General features: G+C 40.1%; 1 protein-coding gene across 2 annotated transcripts in view; it reads right to left on the minus strand.

Annotated features, from left to right (window-relative positions):
* LOC125711318 (fibroblast growth factor 12-like) overlaps nucleotides 1-14,883 on the minus strand; it is a 65,522-nt gene extending 50,639 nt beyond the window's left edge. The window contains exons 1-2 of one of the 2 annotated variants that reach the window (XM_048980121.1): nucleotides 14,812-14,883; nucleotides 14,534-14,670 (exon numbers count right to left, since the gene is read on the minus strand). In XM_048980121.1, coding sequence (XP_048836078.1) covers nucleotides 14,534-14,552 — 19 coding nt within the window. In that variant the 5' untranslated portion in view covers nucleotides 14,553-14,670; nucleotides 14,812-14,883. Of the gene's footprint in view, nucleotides 1-9,046; nucleotides 9,234-14,533; nucleotides 14,671-14,811 lie in introns of those variants that run through there. The other variant, XM_048980120.1, reaches the window with a different exon arrangement.
* Nucleotides 14,884-17,966: the final 3,083 nt, after the last annotated feature.

Here is a 17,966-nt window from a genome sequence, read left to right on the forward strand (position 1 = left end):
TTGTTGAATTTATTGACTTGAAGTCCATTTTGTTGTGGAGAGATCTCAAACTGGGGAAAATAAAGATGGCAGAGGGGTGCATCATCCTCTGCATGTGAGGCACACAAGTTCACCATCTCTTGGTCAGGTTAAGCAGAGCGATGGCTCCAAGTGCGAGAATTTCCAGAATTTCAGACAGTTCCTGGTAAAACTTTTGAAAAGTATTAGGTTGAAGATTGTCCCTGAGAGTCAGGAGGTGTTTCCTACTCCGAGTTGGTTTGCCAAAGCAAAAACAACACGTAGTTACATCACACCAACGTGGCCATCCATGGAGAGGAGACTGACAGAGGCCTCGACAATCGTCCTGGGGACGTGCTCTTCCCTGCTTCTCTCCCTGTTGGTGATCAGGGGGAATCCCTGATTGCTCTGGACGTCACCACCGCCACAACACCCTGGCAGGTATCAAAAACCCCCAACGCCGCCACAGATCAGCCGCCGCCTCTGGCAGCATATCGCTACCGGGTAGATCGCCTGGCTAACCAAGATGGCAGAGGGGTGCATTATCCTCTGCATCTGAGGCACACAAGTTCACCATCTCTTAGTCAGGTTAAGCAGAGCGATGGCTCCAAGTGAGAGAATTTCCAGAATTTCAGACAGTTCCTGGTAAAACCTTTGAAAAGTATTAGGTTGAAGATTGTCCCTGAGAGTCAGGAGGTGTTTCCTACTCCGAGATGGTTTGCCAAAGCAAAAACAACATGTAGTTACATCACACCAACGTGGCCATCCATGGAGAGGAGACTGACAGAGGCCTCGACGATCGTCCTGGGGGCGTGCTCTTCCCTGCTTCTCTCCCTGTTGGTGATCAGGGGGAATCCCTGATTGCTCTGGACGTCACCACCGCCACAACACCCTGGCAGGTATCAAAAACCCCCAACGCCGCCACAGATCAGCCGCCGCCTCTGGCAGCATATCGCTACCAGGTAGATCGCCTGGCTAACCAAGGAGCCAGGGCAGTGTGGGACGCTATCCCACGGGTTCTGCGGGCTCTTAAAGGGGCAACACTCGTGCGTGAGGCAGCCACACTGGAGCCCGTGCATGATCTGCCTGTCCTGCTGGCGTCTGATCTGCCTGTCCTGCTGGCGTCTGATCTGCCTGTCCTGTGGCTACCTCTGTGACTCCGGCCCCTGTGTCTACTGCCCCAGTGGCTCCTGTCCTGGTCCCTAACCCTGCTCCAGTTGCCCTGGTTCCAGCTCCAGTCCCCAAGGAGGTCCTGAACTGTCAGATCTTCGCTCCTCCTCCCTTGATGGAAGGAGAGGAGGAGCTTGAGTGGGATCCCTCAGGGACCTTCCCGATGACTCCTCTTCCCTCGCCCCGGCGAGGTCGACCCCGGCCAGAACCCCACATGTCTGTGTCCTAGAAGGGGAGAGGACACAGGCGCAAGACTAGGGTCCCACCCGCCCTGCCCCCTGGCTTGCCCTCGCTCGCCTTGGCTGGGGGCTCGGGAGGCGCCTACACGTCCTGGGGCTCCGGATTGGCGGTCGCCTGCGGGTCCCCCTCTTATGCCTCATTGCCCTGCCTCGGTCCCACCTCCGATGCCTCGTTGATTGCCTGCGGGTTCCCCCACTCCGGCACGTCAGGGGACGTCACCTTGGCAGGCTGTGGCTACACCGTCGCCTGCTGCGGCTCCCCCTCCCTCCTTGCCTTTGCCCTCGTCGCCTCCCCTTTTGACCCCTCTGACTCCCTCCTCGTCCCCTTCACCTGTCCCTCGCCCTACCTCCTCGGTCCCTCTGAGGTCCCCTTCTGCTCTGGCCTACCGGTTGTCTACGGACCCTCCGGCTGCTGCCCGCTGTGGCTCCCTTGGGCTCCCCTTTGTACTTTCCATTTTAGTCCTCTGTCTCTGCTCCTCATCCCAGTGATCATCCTGTCTCTGCTCCTCGTCCCCCTGTGTTCCCTCCATTCACTCCTGGCCCTTTCGTTCCGCCTGTTCCCTCCATGTCTCCTTTTCTCATCTGTCTGTCCGTGTTTCCCGTCCTTTGTCAGGTGTTGTCTTGGCTTTTGCACCTGTCCCTGTTCTGTGTGTCTGTTTTATTCCCGGTCCCTCATTAATGGTTTTGCTCTTGTTTTTCAGGTCCGCCGCTCTTGTTCTCGTCCTGTCCGCCACTCCCCTTGGGACACACCCGGAGTGCGTGCCTTGGGGGGGGGGGGGGGTCTGTCATGACCTGCGCGTCCAGTCCCTGTGTGTGCCACGCCCCCCTTATCATCCACATGTGCTTCCCCAATTGTGCCCAGCAGTTCCCTGTTATTTTGCCTTGTCTTACGTGTATCAATCCACGTCTTCTTCTGTTGGTTGTCGGTCATTGATGCTATGTGATGTAATGTTCCTCAGTGTCTGCCCTGTCTCCCCTGAATAAACCCCGCTGTCCTGCTATTTCGCCTACCTGCCTCATCCTTCGTCGCTCCCTGCCTGCTCGTCCACCGCAGATCTTAACACTAAGGAGCTAAATATACATTACAAATCTCATAAAACATGTCAGTGAATCAATTCTTATCAAAGTGTATATATGGTTATAATAGATAAAACATAGCATTCAGGATAAATATACGTTAATAATATAACAAAACGTCACTTATACTATCAAGTTATTTTTCCTATCAAACTAAACTTTTTTGGATAATAAAAACACATCTTTTTTAAAACATTCATAAACGTGTTTTATTGATGTAAACATTTGCTGCCATAGTAAGGGTGAACTTGAAACATAGGGAATAACTTGAAACTTACAATTGCATCACCACAACTGCATCAACAGCCATACAGCTGAGTGACACGTCACAAGACGAAAGAATTTGTACAGTGCAAAAATTTTCTCATGACAGTTCCATCTGATATGTCAGATGTTTGCATGCTGAGTGTGAATGCATGGCACATGCAAATAGAATGTTTTTTCTTATTCATTGCGTATCGGGCAGTGTTTTGCAATATGTTTATTTAGCATGTTCATATTGCAGTAACAATGCAAATACAAATGATCAGTCAGCACAAATAGTGATGCAGTAGATATTGGCCCTATTTCATTAGTATGCATTGTGAGCCAATGTGTCACCAGCGAAAGCAACGGTCTGCCTTGTTGATTAAACTGTCCAGTGGATGTGATACATTGTAACTTAGTGTAGATAACTCATTTGTAATAAAAAACAAATGCTTTCTTCCCATCACAAAGAGTAGCTGATGAATATATTTAGCGTGCAACTCTAATCCAACATTACTAAACCCGAACACTGTATGAATTTGTCCATTAGCAAGGAAAAGATCTTGGCTCCTAATGGGCTAATATACTTTCCTATCACCTTTGATTCACTTACATGAGGCTTTGTCACTCATGGAATCCCAGCCATTTTTTATATCACAATTTTAGGGAAAAAACAAGGCTGCAGACTTCTCACTTCCAGTAGTATCTAAAATTAGCAACAATGACTGTAGAATAGACTCTTTTAGTCTTGCTTACACCAGTCCATTATAGTCTATTTTTTCTTATAATACTGCTGGAGTGGTGTTTGTGGTGTCATACTCAGTATCACTAATGTCTCTCTTACATCTTTGAATACTACCTATGGTTGGAGCAAAACAGTTTCTTGGTATGTTGTGCTTTTTTCAGTATATAACACATTGTTCTCTTTCATGATGATAAATCATTATCTTCAAAAACTGTTGAAAAAAACTACATGAGAACACATAAAACTCCAAATGATCTTCTTCCATAGATATACAGTAGCATGTCAACTGAAAGCATTGCTTAAATTGCAGTAAATGTTTAAAAAATATCTAACAGTAGGTTTACCTGATTTAATTAAGTAATCTAAATTTTATTCAAATAATTTATACATAGATGGTCATTTAATTCATGTTCTTAAAGCAGATAGTGGTTAGTAAATCAGTATATGGGTGCTAGTTGTATAGTTGTTGTGCCCTGTGTTGCCTCAGGAAGACCTCTAGTATTTCCACAATCCTGTACTGGATAAAAGGTTAGGAGATGTATGTTATATATGAGTGTGTGTGTGTGTGTGTGAATGTATGAATGTATGCATTTGTTTGTTTACTCATTTACTTATTTATTTATTTTTAATGTATTGTTTCAAGAAAAACAAAAGAGACAACCAACAAGAAAGACAAAAAATCCCCAAATATACAAATATAAAAATAAAGACCGATGATGCATATTAAGTTCATGTTGAATAGGGCACAGTATTCATTAGCCAGTTTCTATATACAGTATTTGAATATGCACTCTCTTCCTAAACAAGCAATAGATAAAACAAAGCAAGACAAAAACAAATATAAATTAACAGGGGGTCAACTTGTTGGAAGGCTGGGAGCTACAAGAGTGGGTTCCCAGGTATCACTAAATTCTTGGCTCTGTTATTTTTAGATTAGTTCCATTGAGAGAAAATCTATTAGCTGTTTAAGCCACTGTGATTATTTTATGCCTGTACTTCCAGTTAAGGAGTATTGCTTTTTTAGCTATGGTCAAGGTGATAAGTATGATCGTAAGATTGCCTGGAAGACAAAGAGATGGGGACAGTGGAATGCTAATAATGCTTAATAATTTTCCACCAAGCTTCAAGAGTTGTTTAATCTTACAAAAATTATGTTTTTTGATTGATTGATATGAATGGTAAATCTTTAATGGACAGTTCTTTACAAACTGATTTTTCAATTTCAAGCCAAGGATTTTGTTGCATGTCTAAACATATCAATTTCATAATATATTGTAGCCAATGAGCTAAAGTTTGGGACGTTTAAGCCCCCAAACAACTTACTTTCATGAAATATTAAGAGTTTATTTCTTGGTTATTTATTGTTTGAGTAAAATTTTGTAATTATTGAGTTCAGAGTAGAAAACCAATGTAATGTTGTTGGAAAAATGGGAGTCATTGAAAAAAGATACTTAATTTTGATAAGATTGATATTTTCACTGCAGCTAACTGGCCAGCAAGTGAGAGTGGAAAGTTATTCCAATGGTTTAAATAATTTTAAATGTTCTTAAGAATTAGCATGAAGTTCAATTCAAACAATTGTGAAAGGTTGGAAGAAATATCAATGCCAAGATATGAAATGTTACCTGTAAAGATTTTAACTGAGAGATTGGGGGATCACAGCATTCCACTGGTTATGCTTAACTGGGAGAATAATGAATTTGGACCAATTGACTGAATATTCTGAAATGATGGAAATTAGACTGAAAATTGTTGGAAGTGATGTTAAGGGATTTTGTATATATAGTACAAGGTAGGAATGTGACGATACCAAAGATTCGCAATACGATAATTATCACGACATTAAAAAAGAAAAAACTCTGGTTAATAATCAACATGTTGATTTATATCAAATTAGTTCTTCCTTTTAACATAAAGTGCTTCTGCTTTTCTTTATTAGTAAAATTTCCAGCTCTGACCTTAAGCCTTTGCCAGATCTTAGCAGTAATTGTCCTTTGCAATGAATGACTGAACAATGCATGTAATTATAAAACAAAAACAAGCAGTCAGTAGTTCTTTTATAAAATATTAATTATTACTGCAGTAGCTGGATCTTTTAATCAAAACACAATCTGCAATTCCGAAGTAGTGTTTTCTGCCATTTTTACGCCGAGTCTGTTTTCACCATGTGAAATATAGGCCACGCCCGTACATACCAACATGCAAAATAATGCGTGAAAACAGTGCACGGGTAACACTTATGAACCTATTTTGGGTTCACTTAGTAGTGCTACTGGCCTGTTCTAGGTTCGATGGGAGTGGAGGGGGAAAAGATAATGACACCTCAAAATTTAAAACAGCAACCTTTAGTAAATATTAATTGTAGAACATGAAGAATCCTGAATACATTTACATTTAAATGGAAAAATGTAAAGTATGTTTACATTCCATACTTTATAAAGTATGGATTTAAATATTGTTTGTTTTGGGTTGAGTCCAATGGTTAAATCAGTCATTCCTAGTTAATCCTAAGTCTAAATCTAGTTATATCCTAGTTCGGTTTTGCTCATTTTTGACTGCGCACAGATCGTATAAAATAATTTTGTACTGTAATTTTATAATCACCTAATAAGCCCTTATTTCAATATTCTATCCAGTATCTTTAGCACCTATTTATCTTTCCTTTAAATCAGCAACCTCCCCCCACATATCAAACTCAAAATTCAACACGTATAAAGCGAAAAAGCAAAATCACATAGGTACCATTCAGGCATAACAATATTCAAGGGTTGATATACAGTTCAATTCGGTCCATCATATCCTAACTGCACACGTTGTAAGAAATTCAATGTTCCCTCTACTCATCCTTCACCATTGCTCCATGGGTCTAGCTCGCCACCCTGCTATGAACTCCATTCGGTGGGTCCCTGTTCAGCGAAGCACATGCAGGAATATCCATTCCAAATCTTCAGAAGTGTCAATGTAGCGCAGAAAAAAACAATCTATCATGGTTTAAAACATTTCTTCTATCTTCCTTTTCCTTTAGTTAATAAAAAAAATCTTCTTATACGGCATAAGCTGTAAAATCAAATTTAGCAAGTTTTCTTTTTACCGTATTCTAAATCCTATGACGGCACTCGCTGCAGCCAGCCTCAACCACTTCTGCAAAAAAACAACCCGCCCTCTCCACATTACTTTGTGACATCAGCTCACAATCTGTGTACAATCGTCTTTTATAATAAGGTGTGGCCACGAGATAATTAAGTGGTGGCCATGAATTAATAACGCATGGCCAGGCAATTTCCGAATGCCTAGAAACACATGGACAACTTCGAGAGTGCATAAAAGTAAGAATGATTTTATAAAGAAAAAAAGCATTATGGACAAGTGCATTAGACCAGCGTACAATATCCTGGATATCTAACTCGTTCCCATGCTTTAAGAACCTCGTGGCCATGCAATATATATATTTTTTCTCCTATGTCACCAGACGGGCTCTGTAGATTTGTTAGTATACTGTATTTGTTAATATGTGTTTTTGCTTTTATTTGACCATTTTATAAATTATTGTTGAAATAGTTGTTTTGTAATGGATTTACTGACGCAATGTCATGTGGGTTACACATGGCTATTAGAGCACAAAGCATTTGTTAATGTAATATGTATTTTTTGAGACAGAGCTTATACGAGCTAAATAACCATGTGATATCGTAACAGTCCGACAACGGTGTCGAGGTATTTTTTTATCGCGATATCGCAATATTACATTTATCATTACATCCCTAGTAATAGGTCATCTGCATATAGCCTGATTTTATGAGTTGTGTTTAGGGTGGCGATACCAGTGATTTGGGTGTCTTGACGGATGGCAGCTGCTAGGGGTTCAATAAAAAGTGCAAATAGTAATGGTGAGAGTGAGAATGAAGAAGGGTGGTGAGATGGACGTTATTTAATGTAAAACCTGTTTGCATAACTTGAGAGATTAGATTGGGAGTGGCACGGTGGCACAGTGTTTAGCACTGTTGCCTTATAGACCAGGGTTCAGGTCTCTGGTATGGCTCCCTGTGTGTTGAATTTTCATTTTCTTCCATTTGCTCCGGATACTCTGGTATCCCCCCATAGTTCAAAAACCTGTCAAGGTCAGTTGGAGTAGCCAAATTGCCCAAAGGTGTGCATGGTGTGTGAGTGGGTCTTGCAATGGGTTGGCGCCCCATCCTGGGATGTTCTCTGCCTTGTTCCCATAGCATCCAAAAAGGCTTTGGACAAGTGCTTATAGAAAAAGAATGAATGGATGGAGGTCAGATTGGGTTGTCTGTAGCCTATATGTTCACCTAATGTCATGCAGACTTCTTCTTGCTATTCCAGTTTCTTTCTACCATCTAAACATTTGCAGTTAATCTAAATGGCCCTCCAGTGTGTGTAAGTGTGTGTGTGTATCTGCTCAGTGATGTCTGGGTTACACTCCAAGGTAAGCAGATAAGAAGATGGATGGAATATGGCATTTTCACAAATTCTTAAGGGAATTATGAAGCTACTCCTCTTTTTTATAGAGTCATTGATTAATTTTTCCCCTGTACTAATTTTTCAAAAACATGAACCTGTCCACACAAAATTGTTTCATTATTGAAAGTAATCAAATCTATTAAATTTTATCAAGGAAGACATAGCAAACAAACATTATGTGTATATGTGTGGACGATCATGCTGGTTGTACTAGTTCACTTGTACAGAAAGTCAAGTACTGAGGTGTAAACAGATATTAATGAAGGGAGTCATAATGTCCCCAGAGACATGTGAGGAGTTAAGATCAGAGCTGGTGATATTAAATGTCCCCATCTGGGGTATTTATACTCTTGTGCTGAATATTTCTTACAGTCGTTACTGAGTGAGAGGGGTGGGCTTACAAATACGAAGAACTTTATATCCCTCATCACATGCACGACTGAGATGGCCTCAGTTGAGCTCCCTAAGAAATAAACAAGTTCAAGCTACTGAACATTCCACACACAAATAAAACCCTTTATCTGGACCCTGATAATTTACACACTATCAGTGCTATCATTTACTATCACAATCCATATCTCATAATGTGATTTTCATTAAGATGTTGTAATTTTGTGGTTGTGAACATAATTATATACTTTTGTTGAAATTTAGATTTTGCATATAAAAGTATACTTCTATTTTTTTTTGAAAAAACAAATTCTTGCACCAATACCATTGTCAACAATTTCTAAACAAAGACCATTTAATCAGTTATCTATGACATTCTGCCAGTTACTGGATAAATATAGTTTACATGAAGTTGCTAATTCAAAATTAGACCTTAACAGACAAATAACTATCTTTGTGTACACATATATAAAACCTACACCTCAGTCTAAGTATTCAACATGTTGTTTTTAAATTGTCTCATAGGAAGTGCACATAAGCATCCTAAAAATCTGAAATCTTTGTGTAATATGTTTTACCATTATTCCACTATAGCTGTGCATAAAATAGTCATAGGTCATGCTGTAGAAGAGATACATAATAAAGTATAAGAGGAAGACAAAGGGCAGAGTAAATAAGAAAGCCACAGAGACAGACTCACCCTCAGTTTCTTCAGGCTTGGGAGTAGCTTCCTCTGTTCCATTTTCCTCAGGTTCAGTTTCTTTAGATAACAGATTGCGAAAAAAACTACAGATCTGACTCATGGTGTGTTTAAAGTCAACACTTCTACAAAGCTTCTGCACAGGTTCCGTGGTTTCAGCGCATCTCCTCCTCATACACTCAAGGGGAGTATTTTAACACTGTAATAGGACACCACTAAAAACTTTTTCAATGAAACTACTAGTATCTGTCAAATACATCCAGAAACAGATATTTTATTAGGATATATGATAACTTATTTTTTCAGTACAATGGAAACAGTATCTATTTTGCTCAACATAAACTGGCAAGATTGGTATGGTTCTAAAATTGTTTTTATGTGCTAAAGTAGTTTGAGAAGGAAATTCTCAGCAATAAATAAAATAAACAGACAAAGAGCATATGGTAAAAACTGGCTAATATTAAGCATGGATGAATTAATGACTGAGTTTGTCTATGCTAATAAGTTTTAATTTTGCATAGAAAATGTCCAGCAAAGATCACATAAGTTGAGTAAATAAATGAAATTTTGAATAGTAATTTAGAGAGTGACTAAGGTGTGTACATGAAGGAAATGTGAAACTACTTATGGTCAGTTATGCATAAAGTTATAAAAGTAATCAACTTTACAGTAGCAAATCCACCACTCCTGCATGAAGACTGCCTCACCTCACTTTTTGTAAGACTATAAAAATCAGTCTAAAATTAATCTAAAACAAGTAATAGGTATTTGTCCAGCCAACTTCCAACCACTTATCCAGCACAAGGTTGCAAGAATTAATAAACATTTAGGCAAAGCGATGAGACTGAATTGGATGTATATTTAATCATTAAATTGAAGTTAAATTTAAACAAATTCCCAGTGATATAGTCACACATAATGCTTGTTTGTGACATTCAGTAAGAAAGATATTTTAAAAACAGTAGTGTTCCATGTTACTTCAAACCACAAATATGCAGTTTGTTTAATTTTATCTTGTGTTTTACCTGAACTCCCCACAGTGAATGAGAGACCAAATGCAGGCAGACTTCCATTACAGAAAGAAAAAAGAAATACTTTTTCTGAGAATAGGCAGAAACACAGCCAAGGGAACCTAAGGTGGGGAGTCATGAGTAACAGGCCTGCACACCAAACCTGACAACCACAACAATGCAAAAGAACAATCCTACAAAAAACGTGTATCTACAAAAACAGAGTGAGACAAAACATAAATGTACAGGGAGTCTATGACCTCTATCTTATCATTCCCTAAAAAGAAACAAAAAAACTACAGTCTGACTTGCAGGGACCTCATACTCAGTACGTTTACATGCACAGCTAAGTCAAGTTATGGTTATAAAAATGACTACACCATTTAATCGGACGAATGTCCTTGTCCCAGTATACATGCATGAAGAGGAATCGATTTATTGACCAAAGTTGGTCCAACTCCGCTACAATATGTGGCGATATGACTCCTTTCAGCTTATTAGTATTGGGCTTTTTCCAGGTGACCTATTACAAAACAGACGTAAAAACTAATAAAACAAATAATAATGGATGCATGGACAAATGAAGTGACACAATCTTTAATTGCGATCTAGTCGGAAGACCAGATACAACAAGATTAGGATAGCATAATTAGAAATTTTTCAAATACTGCAATGTGATTTTGTTATAATAAATACTGGAGTATGTATGAAACAAAGAAAGGAGTTCAACATAAATTTCTCACATACTCATTTAGGAGCCATATTTTCTTTATGTGGGTGCAATGCAATTTCGTTGCATGCTTGTACAATGACAGTTAAAGGAATCTGTCTATCTATCTACAGTAGGAGTGATTTAAATGCACGAAGCACTCAAGCAAAATCAGCAGAGGTAAACTGAAATTTTAACATGTACTAGATAATATTGAGGAAGGAACAATCATTAAAATTATACAAATTCCTAAGTTTTCTTTCCTATGATAGAGTAAAAATGTTTTAGCGAGACTGTTTTAGCGAAACTCCCTGCGCCATAATATCCATATCAAACTGTAAGAACTGGATGTGCATAACATGTGATGTTGGTATTGATATGACATGTTGTCCAGTCTTACTACAGTCATTTCTCGAATTCAATACAAATTGCTCAGCCTTACAATGGTGCCAATACCAGTTTTTATACCAGTGGAAAAACCAACACCTAAGTTCCATACTTCTGGTACCTTCTTGAAATACCTAAAGTACGGTTTCTGGTACAGTGAAAACGCACCCTTTAGTTGACCAGTGACCTGGACAGCACAGTGCTCTACTTTTCATAGGTGCTGTATGTTGTATTTTTTTATTTTTTTTTTACAGAAAAATGCACGCTGTTCCTTGTTGTTATGCTGTTATCAGAAAGCAGACGACACGAGCATATGGTGTTGCAGTGCGCTAACAATTACACCTCTACTATACTCCATACTACTTCTGAGTAGTGGCTTCTTCTGTTACTTCTGAGGCAAAGCCTGGGGGGGGGAGAGTACTGTGGAGCATGCGCAGAACACTTAGGCCAGTTTGAGTCTGATTGAACGTATACATGCAGGAGTAAATCGACTCCCAAACACCCAGGGATCCTCCAATATCCTTGTGAGGGTGAAAAACTGGTCCAGTGTTACGCACTGGCAGCAAACTGGGGGTCTATAAGCAGACCCACCCCTGCCTAGTGCCCCTCCCCATGGGCAACTGGAGTAGAGTGGACTAGAGTTCAGCCCCTCTGCAGCAGTTTGGTCAAGGAGTCCGAGCCATACGTTGAGATGAGCCCAACTATATCTAGTCAGTATCTCTCTACCTCCCACCCCAGCTCAGGTTCCTTTCCTACTAGAGAGGTGACGTTCCATGTGCTAAGAACCAATTTTGGTTGTCATCGATTGGTCCATCAAGACCCCTGCCTTCAACTGCCACCATGGCACCCGACCCCCATGGTTCTCCCTGCAGGTGGTGGGCCCACAGCGGAGTGAACCCATGTTACCTCTTTGGGCTTTGCCATGCCGGGCTCACCTTCTAGCTCCTGCCCCATGCATGGCTCCAGGGCAAAGCCCCAGTCCACCCAATCCGGGCAAGTTAACATACACTTTCATTTTATTTAGAGTCAATATGAACCACACTTCTTCTGGCCACTCACCTAGAGGCATACAAACATCCATCTATCCATTTTCCAAACCGCTTATCCTACTGGGGCGCGGGGGATCCAGAGCCTAGCCCGGAAGCAATGGGCACGAGGCAGGGAACAACCCAGGATGGGGGGCCAGCCCATCGCAGGGCACAATCACACACCATTCACTCTCACATGCACACCTACGGGCAATTTAGCAACTCCAATTAGCCTCAGCATGTTTTTTTGGACTGTGGGGTGAAACGGAGTACCCAGAGGAAACCCCACAACGACATGGGGAGGACACCCCATATAGGAACCCGAGTCCCAGAGGTGTGAAGCAACAGTGCTAACCACTGCACCACCATGCCACCCCCATACAAACATCTCATGAAATGTATTTATTTAAAGAGTTATATTCATCCTTTATATTTATTAAATAATTTTTTTAAGTTCTATATTAAATACAATTATTAATAAATAATTTAACATCATATTACTTTCTAGAGTAAAATAAAAAATTGTAAAAGTAGAAACCTCATATTGTAATGTAATGTTGTAATATATGGTTCTATTTTATAACAATATAAGTTATAAGCTTGCAAAAAAACTTGGACTGTATGTTATTACAACTTTAAGTTTTTCCATGTCCATATAATTAATATTTGAAAAATATTCTTTGTGAAAAAAAAATCTATACTTATACTACAGAATACTGTTCTATGACTAACAATATGTAAAGTTGTCCATAAAATACAGAACTAAAACTGAATTTTTGACACCAAGTGAAAAAATAAGTAGTTGACAAGATTATTTGCAAGGTTGTTGGCATTATTTAGGATTCTGGTGAAAACCTAGAACTATTACCCAAAATAATAAAATAAATTAGCTTGATGGGCCAAATGGCCTCCTCTCGTTTGTAAATTTCTTATGTTATTATGTTAAACAAATGCACCCTATTCAGAAAAAAAAACGTGGATATTGGTTTTCTATTCAAAATGTTTTTCTTTATTTTGTAAGCTCTGCATTGTTTGTCAGTTCTATGAATCAATACAAATTAAAATGATTCACTAAACATTTGCATGGAAAAGCGTAGTTCAAAATATTATAACCTCAGAATAATAAAATTTATTTATTTGTTATTTATTAGGAATTCCCCTTCACATCCATCAGAGAGTATTTTCCACATCTTCCTAATGGCAACATTGCATACCCTATCATCATTACTGCTTCTTCTGACAGCCCATCTCTTACAGATGTAACAACTATATTCCTCAATATATCTAGTTCCATACATTCTTAAATTGCTGATTCCACATATCCTTCTTATATTAACTTCACACAGTCCAGTTAACAGACTCCCAATGGGTATTTGTGTGTATATTCTGTGTGTGACAATTAGACCTATTAGCCATTGAAGGATCACACATTATTATAGCACTAACTATCTCAGTACATACATCAACTCTACTCCTGGCACCCACATAAGTGTTCATTACTGTAACCTTTGTGTGAGCACATTATTAGTCCTGTAAGAGTATTTTAACACAGATATATACATTAGCATATTAATCTGCATTTATAGTACAATAGTATGCTTGCAGACCTTTGAATTAGTTCAGACGGTACTTCATACTTAAAGTGACATACTACTCAAAGTAAACAGTATGTAATCACTTATGTCCCCTACAATAAATGTTTCTTAGCATTCGAATGCAGAGGGGTGGGTATAACACAGAGCACAACATGCCCTGCATGTTGATGCAGCCTTTTTTAAATCAGCATAATGTTAGGAGTAACGTTTGCCATAAATAACGTAGATTACCACCATAGTCAACAACCATGTATAAATACATTAAACAGTTACTATTTTAGATTTTTTTTTAATGTTCAGCAGCCATACGTATTCGTTTTTAAAATCCCAACATTATAATGATATTGTTTAATAATGGATTTAATGTGTGGTACAGAATATTATTTCATTTAACAGTGCAGACTACATACATAACACGCACATCTGCCTATGCCACAAAGCAGGAAAAGACGCCCTACAGTCGCGAATGTGTTATTTTTCCACATCAAGAATTTATTTGCTTTTCGTTGACAATGAAGTCATGTCTGATCGGAAGTATATGCGGCATCCAGTGCCATTCACATAAATTTTTAAACTCCATGCCTTTAAAAATACTTTAAGCTTCATGCCTGCAGCTAAGTAGCCGTCCTGCGTACGATCTCCCAGTACCGCAGTATACTCACATAAGCGCGTCATTGAGCATCCCGCAGCACCAGACACGCGCGTCCACGCTACGGGCAAACCACACCTGTATTTCGAAAACGCATAAAGTTGCTTACCCACACTTTTGTTCTCCATCCCAGTCGCGATAGTATTTGGTTAGGGTACGTTAAGACGATGTGGTTGGAAAAAAACGTGTCTGGCTGTTTGAGATGTGGCTCTTCTCTTCAGACAGGGATGCCGACGCAGTGCCTATCTGAAATCAATAAGTGGCTCATGAGAACAGCTGCATACACCGCGAATTTTGTTTCTTCTGGTTGGCCGTTTTTACATTAGGAGTAAGGCTGTAAAGGAGAAATTCGTTACTGAATTTGAGGAGGCAGCTGAAGCGCGTTACCTGCGTCCACGCGCCTAGATATGTAGCTGTCCCCGTGCTGCGCTGCAGCAGCTCCACTCCTATCAACTAGAGGAGTGACGTCACGACTGAGAGAACAGTTTTAAGGTGACATCTATAAGTCATGGATTCCATAATGTGGCTCTCATGTCTAATTGTATATTGTGTAACAAATATAATTGCATAATATTTATCACATAAATATATACACACACACATACATACAGTATATGTGTGTGTGTGTGTGTGTGTGGGTGAGTGAGTGAGTGTGTCTCCCACAATGTGATAAAAACCTGTTATCTTGAAGTTTTGAGGACCATTTTTCAGGTTCCCACAGAAATATGTGAATGTAATCAAAAAAGTAAAAGTGCCAAAAGTCTCGTATTTTGTTTGGTTACTTACAGAAAAGGTTAGAGCTAGGTAGAGGTTAAGGTTGTTATGTTGGGATTGGTATGATCCCCATACAAATGAATGGAGAGTCCCCACAAAGATATAATGAGAAACCTGTGCGTGAGTGTGTGTGTTTGTGTGTCAGTGTTTGCGTGTGTGTGTGGGGGGGGGGGGGGGCTGCATATGTGTGCGTGTGTGTGTTTATGTGGGTGGGGGGGCATGGCATATACATATTACACTGTGGGGACCAAGCATCCCTACAGTGTGATAAAAACCTGAAAACCTTTTGACGTAGTAGGATTGCATTTTTTTGGTCCCCAGAAGAGGAAATGCAATTTTACAATAGTCTGTGCCTGTAATCACAAAACTAAAATGCCAAAAGTGCTGCGTTTTGTTTCTTTACTTATGGTTAAGGTTAGAGCTGGGTAGAGGTTAAGGTTGTCATTGCAGGGATTAGGGTTTTGCCCTTAGAAATGAAAAACAAAGATATGAGTACAGGTCTGTTCTGTATGTGTGTGTCTGTGTCTGGGTGCGTGTTAGTGAGCCTCTGTGTGTGTGTGTGTGTGTGTGTGTGAGTGTGCGCGTGTGCGATTCTGGGGACATTGGGGGACCTCCAACACATCCTCCCCTGACATGGTAAAATTTATTACCTTTATTTTAAACAGAATTCTTTTATTTTCAGTTTTGTGAAAAGCAGAATACACAAATAAAGCAGATTTGTAATTGCAATGTACTATGTAATCGGCCAAGCTCGGGAGCCCCAAGCAATTGCTTGCCTTGCCTGTCCTGTCCCTTCACCTCTGTGTGTGTGGAGGTGAGATATTTTACACATTACATTGTGGGGACCAAATGCTGATGTGGTGCAGTTTTTCCATACCTGATAAAACCTGTAAGACTGCAGAAAAACCAAATCAGGGAGACCCTCCTGCTCCTCTCTATCCCATCCCAGCACTTGGTGAACCTTTTCAGCATGTGATTGTGGACTGTGTTGGCCTATTACCAAAAACAAAAACTGATAATCAGTTCCTCTTAATAATAATGTGTACTGCAGCATGCCATCCAAAGGCAATCCCTCTCAGAAGAATCACTGGTCCTCTGATTATTAAGTCTTTAACAAAGTTTTTTACCAGCTTTGGCCTTCTCAGAGTAGTTCAGACAGACCTAATTTCCCGTTCAACCATTTCAAACAGGTTTTGCAAACTCTAGAGGTTAACCATATTGTCTTTAGTGCCTATCATCCTGAGTCCCAAGGAGCTCTGGAAAAATGGGATCAGACTCTTAAATCTATGCTGCAAAAGTATTGTTTGGAAACTAGTGAAGATTGGAATGAAGGAGTGCCATTGATGGTATTTGCCATACGGGAAGCTAAAATGGATCACTACGTCCTTTAAAGTTGCTTTAAGAACAGTTTACGTCACTTGTCAGAACTAATGTCTTGGACTATATTTCATAGTTTTATGAGCACCTGCACCAAGCTCATTCAGCATCACTGGAAGCTCTTTCATCTGCCCAGATCATAATGAAGCAGCAGTATGATAAGAAAGTCCCTCAATTCTTCAAACCAGGTGATGAAGTTTTCCTAAGTAGTGGCCCCCCACACTAGTCTGTGTAACCCAAAATAGTTATTAGTCTGGAATAGTGACTGCCAGTATACCTTTGAAAGTGGCAAAGCTATTCTGTCCAGTTCACCTGTACTTGCTTGTAAGGAAAAGTAGTAAAGATGCCCCAATGTTCTTGGTTGATCATTTGAATACAGACAGTATTAGCAAGTTATGATCTTGGGGGAAGTCAGGGAGAGAACAGGGGTTCCATTTGGCACCACTAGGGTGCTAAGGAAGATAATTCAATTGACAATGGCCAGAGAAGGGGCTGAGCTGCCATTTGCTCTCACAGGAAATTTCCATCCTGTCCTGTCCCATCCCTGTCTCAGGATCCTCACACTCCAGGGGGTCACTCTTTATATGTAAATTCACTCAAAACACCTACACACAGCACCTTGTTGGGGAGGGTCTTTTGGGGTATAAAGGGGGGTGAAGAACTGCCCATAATTTGTATTTTTGCTGCCTTTCAATACCCGGTGTATGTCTACAGTGTATCACATTATATTACTTTTTACTGTTCAATAAATCACAGTTTTGCTGAAACTGCAGAGACTCTGCAAGTGGATTCCTTACATGCTGCTCCAGATTTTTCCAAGTTCTTTAAGGTGGAAGTGGATGCTAGTGATGGAGGGGGCGGGGCTGTCCTTCACCAAGATGATGCCAAGGGATGAGCCACCCAGTATGCTACTTCTCCTGTAAGTTTAACGAGCATCAAATGAGATATTCAACAATTGAGAAGGAAACCTTAGCCATGCTTCTTGACCTTCAACAGCTTGAAGTCTATGTGGGATCAGCTCCACACCCTGTGGAGATTTATACCGATCACAACCCCTTTGTGTTCCTGTCACGCATGTAGAACAAAAACATGATGCTGATGAGATGGGCATTGATCTGTCAAAATTACAATCTTCTTATTAAGCACAAAAATGATATGACAATATGGTGGCAGATGCCCTCTGAAGGGCATAACTGTTTAGCATGTGCTATAGTTAATAAATGTATGTTTGTTCTTATGGGTGGGGGTGTTACATTCCCCTAAAAGACTGTAAACATTTCAGCTCTTTTGTGCTGCTTTCAAGTCCTGGTCTCTGGGTTCCTTCTTCTTGTTCCTTATTAGCTTTTCGTGTTCCTGTCCTTTGTGTCACTGGCTGAGGTCTGAGCCCCTGC

The sequence above is a fragment of the Brienomyrus brachyistius genome, chromosome 17 (assembly GCF_023856365.1).
Source record: "Brienomyrus brachyistius isolate T26 chromosome 17, BBRACH_0.4, whole genome shotgun sequence".
Taxonomy (NCBI): domain Eukaryota; kingdom Metazoa; phylum Chordata; class Actinopteri; order Osteoglossiformes; family Mormyridae; genus Brienomyrus; species Brienomyrus brachyistius.